Raw genomic sequence first — 12,611 nt, forward strand, 5'->3', positions numbered from 1 at the left:
AAGGGAGAATTATGCAGAATTAGATTTTAAATATCTTTGCAAAATAATATCAGATGGTAATTAATTTTAAATATTAAAAATTCAGGGGATACTATAGATTACTATCTATGGAATTTTGGGACTTTGAGTATATTTCTGAACTGAGCAGACTGAGATGAGTTCAACAATACCCTACTTTTGCACAGGAGGTAAAAAATAAGAAAGTTATCATACTTTTTTTTGGCAATCGCACGATGATCAGGAGTCGTGTCCCTCTCTCTGCTAAGCCTATCGCATGTTTAACAGGCAGTCTGTCAAGTTGGCCATATATATCTTCAACAAAGGCAGATGTTGATCCACGAGCACACTGATCATCTACAGTTGGAGTTAAGTGTTTTTCGCACACCCTCGCACTCCTCGACCTCGGGGCCTATGGCCCCTCAGCTGCCGACATGCTCGCTATTACTCACGGTCGGCTAGTACTACCGCCACTATCACGGCTTGTCCAACAAACCTAACCTATCCCTCTAGGAGATAACCATCACCGCTAGGCGGCGGAAAAATCTGAAATGGCGTGGAATGCACTGTGAAAGGCAAGAAATCGTAAATATTATAACTTTCTTAATTTTGATCTCCAGTCCAAAAGTAGGGTATTGTTGAACTCATCTCGGTCCCCTGAGTTCAGACATATACTCAAAGTCCCGAAATTCCATAGGTGGTAATCTGTAGTACAGCCAAAATTCAAGGAATCACCATTTATTCAGTTTCAAACTTCTGGAATACATTTTTGACAATAAACCTTTCCTTGTAGGCTACTTGGTCATCAAAATTAAAAATTTCTTAAAAACAATGAAAAAATAATCAAATTAAAAACAAAAGTTTTAAAAATTAGAACTGGTGATGCCATAGATGTCTTTTATTTTCCATCTTTACAAATTGGGGACTGTAGAACTTATATCCACTAGAAGTAAGCACTGGTATATGTTGATTTTCAGCTTCCCCTGGTGGCAAGTCTTTGTAGAATAAAGAAAGTTTTTAATTTTGATGGCCAGCTAGCCTACAAGGAAAGGTCAGTCATCAAAAATGTTTTCTGGAACTTTGAAATTGAATAAATGGTGATTCCTGTTTCAACAGAGTGTATCTTAAATTTTTGATGTTTTAGATTTTAATTAAATAATTATCAAAGTTCATTTAGTAACCCATTTTTTATTTATTTTCTAAAAAATTTTTATCTGCAAGGAAGAGTTGTTGTTACAAAATTTTTATTAGTTAAAATGTTTAATTGAAATTTTAATAAAACTGTTAGCTTCTTAGGCAAGGATATATACACCACTTATGTTCACTTAATAAAAACCTTTTTATTAGGTTGTCGCAATAAAAATGAAAATACTACATTCTACACTGAGCAGACAATAATTGGAGAAATAAAAACAGAAATTGGAGCTCTCATTCTCCAAACAGCTTTATCATATATCAATATTTGTCAGATAACTTCAACATCCCCACTCGAAAAATAAATATTTAATTTGTTTTAAGGGCCAAAGTTTTTCAAATCTGGATTTGGAGAGAGGTTTGGTTATTGCATCTGTAATCATTTCTTGAATGGTGCAGTATTAGACTGCAGTAATTACATGTTCTGTTCTGACACTGATTTTATCACTAGTTGTTAATTTAATGCACCCTTGCTTGTCTCTATACTTCATTATTTGACAAAAGATCACTCTCAGCTACTTTCAGTTAATTCACATCCATTGGCATAGATGCACTTTTAATGATTTTTAATCAATATTTTTCAATAATCTGATAGGTTTTTTTATTCTGATGCAATAAAAAGCTTCCATCCTCTTTTCATTGAATCTGAATTCCTAAATGGTGTGTGATATCTCCTAGATCTTTGATTTCAAAACTATAATCTAGCATCTCTCTTATATCTGAAATAACTCTCTCATCTACAGTTCTAATATTTGTAGACACTAGAGATTATAATATATAATAGAAATCACCACAGAGGAACCTTGAATTACTTCTAGCGAGTGTTTATTTATGACTGATGTTTTTGATCTGCATAGGATATCCTCATCATATTGTAGAGTTCAAAAATGGAATATGGGAAAGAAACATGTGATGTATTGTAAAAGCTCTCTTATCAACATGAATAACTATTGTCAATATACACCAAAATATTCATTCAATGTCTCTTCTTAAACTTAGAATATAAACATGGATTGGTTTGTACATGGATTTACATGGATTTACAGTATTATTCAACGGCCATAAAAATTATATTTCTATTAATGATGTCTCCACGTGCCGGTGCTTTGGGCTTCAGCTGTTTGAAAGGTTTTCTTCCATAAAATTAATCGATTCTAGAATAATTTGACTCAACATTTCAAATCACGTATAATTTTTTGGGAATAATCTATATAAATTATGCTATAAACAAAAAATTGTTGGATTACTTACTGAGTGTGTACCGTTCGAAGACGCCATTGCCTAAGCTTGTTTTCGTCATGGAGCGACTAATCGAACGGCAGATGCGTTTCCTGATAAGTTATTCTTTCTGAGAAGAATTCGCTGAACTTTGGAGACATCATTAATAGAAATATAATTTTTATGGCCGTTGAATAATACTGTAAATGTTGTTTTCACAAGAACTGTATAAAAATTTATCAATACTTTTCCACCTAAACTCTCCGTATATACGTGTGGCGATGGACAGCAGCAAGTAGTTCGGCTGCTAGTTCATTATTGGTCCAGATTCGAGCAATCTTGTGACACGAGTCGGCGATGACATTTTACCGTGTTAAACGAAACCAATCACAATTTTTTCCGTGTTATAGGAAACCGTGTTATATGAACCCGTGTTATAGGAGGGTCTACTGTATTGCTTTAATAAAAGTTTATTTATTTTGAAAATGGTATTCCAACATCAGACTGATTATTTAGTTTGTAAAATTATTGACATAACTTGCACACAAGAAGTTCCTTTCCTGGTTAGATGTATCCTTTAGGTTGTGACATATACAGGATGTCCTGTTTCAAATAGTCACCCAAAATATCTTGACAGATATATTGTGGTGTTCTATAAAAGTGAGGCAGTACAGTCCACGAATGAAATGTACAGAAAGAACTCTGCAACGACTACAATAATAGACAATGTCCCTTTATTCCACTTAGAACAAATAAGGTTTTTGTTGTTAAGGAATCCCAACTGACTTACAATTCGAGGTGTTTCACACAGGGGACTCTCTGTCCCTAAACAAAGCACAATGTTGTGTTAATTTTCAAGCGCGTAACAATCAGTCCCTCGTAACCACGTGACAAACATAACTTAAATCTAGCTTAAATCTAACTTAATATTAAGGAAAAATAATAAAGATAGGATAGTGGTAGAAGAAATGAAGAGATGATTCACCCGGGGTTTTCTCTTTTTTCGGCGGATACGTACTTTGTGTAGGATCTGGGTTCAACGATAGTGGCTTTCTTCACTATCCTTTCTTCTCTCAATTATCGGGGTTCTACAATATGCCGGTCTCTATATTTCGGTTCCTCACTAGACTATCACAAACTTCTTTCCTCTCTCGGAAATCACGATCGAGCCTCGCTCTCTTCGTCCGACTCTCTTCATGTCTAGTCGAAAAGTGACCCCTCTCTTAGCCACTTTTTCCCCAGGCCACACTACCTGCTATTGGCTGCCGACTGTAAGGACCAGAGTCACTGCAGCCAATGCACAGAAGACCATAGATATGAGGAGTGCAACAACAAGAATAAGACACCATACTGCATCAACTGTATGAAGTTCAACAAAAATCAGCCACCTAACAAGAAAATACCGACAAATCATAACGCCTTTAGTAGAAACTGTACCATGCTACAAAGAATAAAAAACCAACAAGTACAACTTACAGATTATGGCATATAATGGAAACCCAACCAACACTCAGAACTTACCTCACCATCAGCCTAACAATATGCAGTATGGCAGTCACAATTACACCAACACCGATTTAATTATTCTTAGCATCAATACACAGAAGTCCAAAGCGGCATCCTCAATGGTTATCAAGATCGCCGAGGAACAGAATGCCGACATTATTTGTATTCAGGAGCCCTATGTTATTAATAACACGATAGTCCGTTATGGCCGCTGGAGGGTCTTTTCTAACGACAACTCTCCTGTTTTCATCAAGACGGGCATCCTTATTAGGAACAATAACATTCTCGCTAACTATTGCCCTAACCTTACTACAGATCTGGTCACCACCGTTCTTCTAACACTCAATAGCAGACAAGTCCTCATTTCATCAGTGTACTGTTCTCCATTTCAAAACATCGAAGAAGTAATTGAACAACTCGACCAAATTAATACGCATATTGGGGACAGAAGTTGGATTATAACCGGCGACTTCAACGCAAAGTCACCAGTTTGGCATAGTCCAGACGAGGACCCTAGAGGTTTCAAAGTCTGTGAATTTATATCTACTAACCGCATTACTTCTTGTAACACTAGCCCATTACCAACATTTTACTGCACGAGGGGCAAGAGTTGGGTCGATCTGGTCCTCGCCAACAGTAGGGCTCGTAATCTTATCAAATCCTGCAGTACCATTGATGAAACAGGGGGGAGTGATCATAGATATATTAAAACTGTTATTAAAAACTCTGATCCCTCAATCAAGAAAAAAGCTACTATCAAAAAAACGAACTGGAAATTATTTCAAGACCTCTTCAAAGTCTACTGGGGCCACCTGAATGTAGGCTGTCTACACAATGTTCAGGACCCTGACGCCTTGGCTGAGCACTTAACCTCTTCTATCTTAGAGGCTTATCATCATTCTACAACTATTATAGAATCTAGTGGAACCAACGCTCCTTGGTGGAACTGCACTCTTCATCATCAGAGGACTATAGTACGTAGGCTCTATAAATCTTTCCTGAGAGAGACTGACCCAATAATTAAAGAAACGAAGAAGCGAGATTACATAGAAAAGCTGAATAACTATAAGACAAACATTAACATCGCTCGCACTGAAGCGTGGAAAAAGTATTGTTCCGATATTGGCAATAGGACGGCGTGGAGCGATCCTTATAGGATCGTGCTAAAGCCCAGGAAAAATACCAACATCCCAGCTCATATTGCCAAACCTGACGGCACAAGCACTGCTAATATGAGGGACACTCTCAACCATCTCTTGAACACCCATTTTCCAAGGGATAACACGGATAATGACACCGATGATCAGGCTAACATCAGAAGATCAACGGAAACGGCACCACTCACTGAGGATGATCCCTTGTTTACCTTTCGAGAAGTGAAACTAGCTATCAACTCCTTACGTAACAAGAAAGCACCTGGTAAGGATGCTATAACTGCAGAAATGGTGAAAAATGCCTACAACGCTATCCCTATGGCATTTGTCTACACTTATAACAAATGTATGACTCATTCTGCTTTTCCCAAAATCTGGAAGGAGGCTGTAATCAAATTCATACCCAAGCCTGGCAAGGATAGTCACACCACCGCCAATGATTTTCGCCCCATCAGTCTTCTACCGACTCTGGGCAAAGTTCTGGATGGTCTTGTTATTGGCAGAGTGAACTTTCACCTCTACGACAAAAAACTCTTAAATCCTAAACAATTTGGCTTTGTCCCCAAGAAATCAACTTGCCACGCTCTCCATTGCGCCACACAATTCATCTATAAGGCTTGGCAAAGTTCCCAACATGTCCTCCTAACATCCCTCGACTACCAGAATGCATTCAACTCGCTGTGGTGGCCAGCAGTACTACATCAACTCAAATCATTCGATTGCCCCAAAAATTTATACCTGATGATAAAGGATTACCTTAAAGACAGAACAATAGGAATCTATGATCTGGATAACCCGCTAGTCCTACCCATGACAAAGGGGTGCCCACAGGGCTCTCGCTCTGGCCCAGGACTTTGGAATATTATGCATGACAGTTTGCTAAATATAAATCCTCCCAACATTCATAGTCGCTGGTCTATTCAAGCGTATGCAGACGACACTTTACTAATGATGTGTGATAAAAACAACAAAAAACTACAATCAGAAACCAACAAATTACTTGAGGAGGTCTACAGCTGGAGCAAAAATAATAACCTTACCATTAATATCACAAAATCCTCTTGTATGCTTATGTCTAAAAGAACACAACTTAAGAAGCCTCCCTCTGTTAAAATCAACAACATCAGAGTTCCTTATACTACCGAAATGAAGTACCTGGGGCTTGTCCTGGACCAAGGGCTTAAGTGGACCTCCCATATTGAATACGTTTGCAACAAAGCACAAAAGTTATCGAACCTCCTCTTCCACATTGCTGGCAAGAAATGGGGCTTGAACAGCATAAGCCTAACGAACATCTATAAACAGGCAATCGAACCGATTATCCTTTATGGTACTCCAATTTGGGGAAAAGTGTCTACCAAGGTACATATCAAACGAACCCTTTCCAAAGTTCAAAGGATCAATTTGCTTCGTATAGCTGGAGCTTACCGGACCACGTCGACGGCGGCCCTACAAGTTATCACAGGCATCGCCCCTTTACATCTGACAATTCAAGCCAACCAAGCTGTATGGAAGATTAAACACTTGGACATCAGTGAACACAACAAGGAACAACTCCGTACATATTTAAACATAGGTAGCCTTCCCAACCTAAATATCGATGATCTCCTTCATCCTAATCCTAACACGGATCTATGGAATACTCAGCCACTTATGATACACCCCGCCAAGGAGGTTAATGTTAACATCATCAATGATAAGGAAGATCGCGGCTACCAGCATTACATATTCACTGATGGATCCAAGTCAGCAGACATGGTGGGTGCGGCCTTCGTCCATTATCAGTTTAATTGTGGGGTCCCCAGGCACATTGGTACCTACAAGCTTGCGAATTATTGCACCATTATGCAGGCGGAACTGTTCGCAATTTTAAAGGCCCTGCATTACATCAATATCACTTCAGACCTTAACCATTCAAAGGTCCTAATTTGCTCTGATAGCAGAGCTGCCCTATTGAGCATTGCAAACTATAGCTGCAAAGGGCACCTTCAGCAGCAAATCATCAGAGAGCTGGCCATGAATACCGGCGTTATTACTTTTCAGTGGGTTAAAGCCCACGCTGGAAATATTGGCAACGAGGAGGCCGATCGTTGTGCAAAGGAAGCAGCCATCCGTACTTTACATATAGGCTACAAGGAGATTCCCATGGTCGCAACTGAAAGACTAATTCATCAGACAATGATATACATCTGGCAGCGAAACTGGCAGGAAGAGACCACGGGTAGAAATACCTATAAACTTCTACCAAACGTCGTCAAACGACTTGAGTATCACCACCTGATTCCTGACTACATTGTGACACAATTATTGACTGGCCACGGCAACTTTCTTGCCTATTTACATCGATTTCGGCACAGCGATACTCCCAACTGTAGTTGTGATGGCAGCTCAAGTCAGGACAACTTCCACCTCATCTACGAGTGTAAGCATTTCGACCAACAACGAACTGCACTCTTCAGGACTGTCCTCATCGAGGGTCACAATTGGCCTTGCCTGCCCGAGGTCCTTGTGTCCAACAAAAATATCTACAATAAACTAATAAAATTCATTATTCAGACCAAAGCCTTGGACTTAAGAAACACAAGTAACTGAACTTTGCTTCTCTAGAAGCTATTAGGCTTCATTGTGTGCCTTGGTATTTTCTCCGAGCCTCGGCAGTTTGGACTCCCGTTCTACACAGCATTCAGCTATTGGCTGTCTTATGGATTTTCTCCTTTAACGGCGCAGCCTGCCTTGTGTGTCTTCACGCGAAATATATGCGGGTCATTGTAAATACTCCTCAATTAATTTTTTGTTATTTTTAGTATAGTCATCGCGATTTTGTGTATCTTAATGGCTCATTTGCTATACCACAACACGCGTCCTCTATGCAGGTACCTTGTAATTTTCGGTTTTACTGTATTATTCTGGCAACCAGGAAACTTTTATACAACAGCTTCATATTTGCTCTCACACGCGGACTATTATGCGGGTACCTCTGTACTTTTTCATTTTATACATATTAATTGTCGGGTTACACTTGTATTCTGTCTTTTCTTCTATTGTAAACGCACGTGATTTCTTTTGTAAACATCAGCCAAATCTTCTATGTACTTTTTTTTTATATTCAGTTTTGTACATTCTAATAATTACTGACGCAGACGCCTTGAGCTTTTCATCTCACCACCTTTCCTATTCTACTTTCCCCCTCTTCACACCCACTCCCTCTTCCCCCTCCCCACCCCCTCTCCCATCTTCACCCCCAGGAAATACCTCTGAGTCGTCCTGGGTTTTTCATCCCCTTTGGTTTTATAGAGTGTATAGAGTGTATTGTCTCTACCGATTCTCAGAATGGCTAATCCAGCCCCACGGCGATAACGGTCATCTTGGAAAGTTTAAGAAAGAATAGACAAAGGGAAAAACAAGGAAATTGCAAAAATAAGATAGGATTATAACTATATACAATAAAATATATATATACAATATGGCCGACGGTCACAATATATCCTATGAAAAAAAATGTTCTGCATCAAGGAGGACACAAGATGGAAGTATATGTTAATTAGGATTACTTTTCATAGAATAAATAATAAAATTTGAGTCAGGGAAGTTAAAACTAACATAAATCAGTGTTGAGGGACCTTGAAAACTTTTGACTTGGAGAAAATTTGAGTTAAAGAAATTCAAGTTAGAGATGTTAAATTCCTATGCTAATCCATTGGGACCTACCAATTACTTCACTGTCTTTAAGTTAAAGAAATATTTGAGTTACCGACATTTGACTTTGAGAAATTTTATTGTATTATAAAAAATATTTATCTTCTATCAATACAAAATTTGCATAATCTGTGTCCATTTGTCTCCCTTGATCAATAAATTAGTTTTATTGAGAAATGATGTAAGAATAATGTTTTAACTTTCCATCTATTTGATGCATATTGTGGCACCAAAACCAAAATCTTTGAAGCTTTTTTGGACCATTCTAAAGTACTTAAAACAAGTTACTCATATTTCTGACTTGTTTTGTATTAATTATAATTTTTGTCACTAGTGTGAAGGAGAGAAGGGAAAGGTTAATCCTCCTTCTTGTCAAGATGAATAAGGGGTGCAATAGTGATGTGAATGTGGTTGTTGACACTGAGACAGTCACCTTTACAACTCACAATGCTTAAACAATTCTGGTCATGAATTTCTTCTCTTGAACAGATACATAGAAAGTTCAGTCTGTGGTCACAATCTTTTATCTGCACAATCTGACTGCGATTGGACAGATTTGATGATGATCAGTGACCCCAGGGAAAACTGGCTGGAAGTTGGCATAGTGCAGCAGAATGTAAGTGAACAAAGATGAAGTCCAAGATGACAAAGGAATCAACACAGAGGACAAATAGTTTGAAAGAGATAAAAACGACCACACCTTGTCCTTGAATCTCGGGGTTTATAAAGGATTTCTTTCTGAAATTATGAATTTGATTGGTCCCGAATTTCTCTCTCCACTTTCCAATTGGTCCCTTTCTTGTTTCCAGGTAAAATTAGACAATCGGATTGGGTGCGAGAAAGTTTGCTCTGCGTTAATCAATTTGACACCTCCATTTGACTTCGTTTGCAAGTGTTGATTGAACTTCAAAACTTTTGCTCCTTATCTCATGCAATGATATTTTCTGATGTGTAAGAATTTTTTTGTGTTTTTATTACACCATGAACATGATAATTTTTCTTTTAAAAGAATGCTATGTTTTCTTATTTCTAAATTTTGTCATGTCTATGAACATCAAAGTCAGAGCTCAATCTTTCCAATTGACATTCTAAACATTCCAAGCCAGTAGTTCACAACAACTTGTGATGGGGTTGACTATGTTGTTTATTTCATACAACATACTTTGCAACAGATCTCTTTCATACATTTTTTTTAACTAAATATTTTCTCAAATGAATTGAATTTTTGTGCATTTAATGAGACTCTAGTGTGAGGTTCCCAGACTCTGTCTGAGACTTCACACTAGAAGTTATCAGTTTGGCTGGAATCATCAATATAGCTTATAATTGCCAATTCACATTCTGCACATTCACATTTTAGCATGATTTTTTTCTTATAGATATTTATAAAAATTTAATTAATAGAATTAATTAATCTTTTTAATTATACTATGAAAATATATTTAGATAGTAACTTGTTTAATCCAAATTTTATAATAAATTAATCTGGAGTCTATTAATAGCTCAGAAAAATCTGCCAATGTTTGATTATTTAGTTTAATTTCAAATAAGATTAACTTGAATATTTGGAACATAGTTAAAATTAAATTGCTATAAAAATTTATAATAATAAAAAATGCAACTATAAATATAAAAGAGAATATAAAATTTTATATTATTTTGTTTCTTTCACTGTAATTTTTAAGTTTTAAATGTATCCTTTATGCATTGGAATTTATGAATAATGTAAATAATTGACAATGAAAATATTAAACCTTTAACTGTCTTGCTGTGTCCAAATTCTGAACTTGGACTAAGAAACAATGATATGAAAAAAATTATGTTTTTATCTTGAATAGAGGATTTTAACAACAAACTCAGACTTGTAAACTTTCAGTACAAGAAATCTTCCTTAACTTTATTATAATTTAAAGTTTGAAGAAAGTGTTGTGCAAACAATCTGTACTTTGCTTTATTTTCTTTCTATTATTATAATACAAAATATGTCCAGCATTTCATTGATCTCTGCATCTATAATATGATTTTAACATATTTTTGTTGTAATTGTTTTTGTTACTTTTCTTACTTTTTATATTAGATGTTTAATATTTTTTTTCAGAATGGTTTGCCAATTACTGTGTTATACTATTTTTCAAAAAGTTATCAAATTAAAAAGTACAGTATTAATTTGAAAAATAATTTTTTAACCTAGTAAGTTAAAACTGATGAAAAATGTAATATTATAATAGAAGTAGCATTGGTTATCTATCATTTTTGGAAATTAGTAGAGAATATTAAATGAGATTTGGATGAAAATCTTGCAGATGGTTCAAATAAATTACATAGTTTATAAAGACGTCATTGTTAAGTTTTAAACAGTAGAGCTTTAGAATGCATTCATGAAAAAGTTGCTTATATTGCTATTAAAGTTTTATATAGATCTTTAAAAAATACTTGAATACAAAGATGCATGTATATTAATATTGTAAATTAAATTTTTATAATCTTTTCAAAATTACTTTGAAAAACTTCTATATTATAGTCATCATTTGCTCTAATTCTACATTAATGTAGTTAACATAATTATTTTAAAAAACATTAGAAAGTAAAATATTAATTAGAGCTTTTAATTGGTGTTCTATTCAAATGTGAAAAAAATTTGATTACATTTAAATGTTTCAAGAAATTTTAATTTTTAATAAATTATTTTCTTATTTCTACATTTTTGAATGTTTATTTATGATCTATGTTTAAATATGAACTGGTTTATCTTATTTTATCAGAGAAAATTATTCCTTTTTAATTGTGAAATATAAAAATTAATGTTAATAGTTTAAACATTAAAGAACAATAATTGCTAAGATCAAATAATAACAATATTTTTCTATTATTACTTAATTTTCATTATTTATATTATAGTTTCAAGAGAAGATATGATTTACGGACATACTACAAGAAGAGAAAGTACTATTCCTGTTGATGAAATAATGTCACGTGGTCGGTCAAGATCAACAGTTGCAGGTGAAATGAGAATGTCTAGAACAAGATCACCTAGGCGAATGCCAGAATCCACATCCCGCTCACTTTCACCTCCTGAATTAAGGTATATAACATAATGTAAAGCACTATGCATTTTTAAAAATTTATTTATTATTATTGATTCAAGATTTATACACATGGATAAAATGAAGTAAAAATGTTTACCAAAAATAATGATAATTAAAATAATAATTTTTAATATACAAATTTATGTATGTAGGTATTGTATATGAATTCTTAATTTTGCTAAATTATTAATTTTTTCACATCAGTCCATTAAAAAAGCATTGTAAAATACTTCATGCAGAATTTTTTGCATAACTTTTGACTTAGAAAATGTTAATAATAATAAAATAATACAGGGTCCAGAAGGAAAATAGAAAATTATGTTTACAAAAAGATAATTATATTATTAATTTTTGAATATTTATTAACAAATTATTATGTACAAGACATTTTCAAACAACATAGTTTGCCGTTTATGTTTTGAAGGTGATATCGCTCAAGTGACAGTCATTCATGCAAAAAAAATCTTTACATTTTCAAAGTATGTCATGCATAGAGTAGTGTCACATATTTTTTGGTATGTCATTGATTCCATGGCAGTTTTTTTGCTTTAGTTTCAATATTTTGTGTATGTCTTTTGTATACCACACTCTTTGTCCATAGAATATTGAAACTCTTAAGGCAAAAATTTATCATGCATTCAGTAACATATCTGGGAATATGTTGTGCCTCCTCATGATAGAATTTGAAGCTGTGAAGAGTTCTTTTGCATGAATGAGAGTAACTTGTGTAATATCATCTTCAAAACATAAATGGCAAACT

At 35.0% G+C, this 12,611-nt stretch overlaps 1 protein-coding gene across 6 annotated transcripts in view; it reads left to right on the top strand.

Moving 5' to 3' along the window:
* The window catches only part of LOC136983036 (regulating synaptic membrane exocytosis protein 2-like), a 341,614-nt gene that overhangs the window by 196,952 nt on the left and 132,051 nt on the right, over positions 1 to 12,611 (top strand). For all 6 annotated transcript variants that reach the window (XM_067279650.1, XM_067279651.1, XM_067279653.1 and 3 more), the window contains one exon: positions 11,664 to 11,847. In XM_067279650.1, coding sequence (XP_067135751.1) covers positions 11,664 to 11,847 — 184 coding nt within the window. The remainder of the gene's footprint in view (positions 1 to 11,663; positions 11,848 to 12,611) is intronic.

Source organism: Centruroides vittatus, unplaced genomic scaffold (assembly GCF_030686945.1).
Source record: "Centruroides vittatus isolate TY-2023 unplaced genomic scaffold, ASM3068694v2 contig_875, whole genome shotgun sequence".
In the NCBI taxonomy this organism is placed as follows: Eukaryota; Metazoa; Arthropoda; class Arachnida; order Scorpiones; family Buthidae; genus Centruroides; species Centruroides vittatus.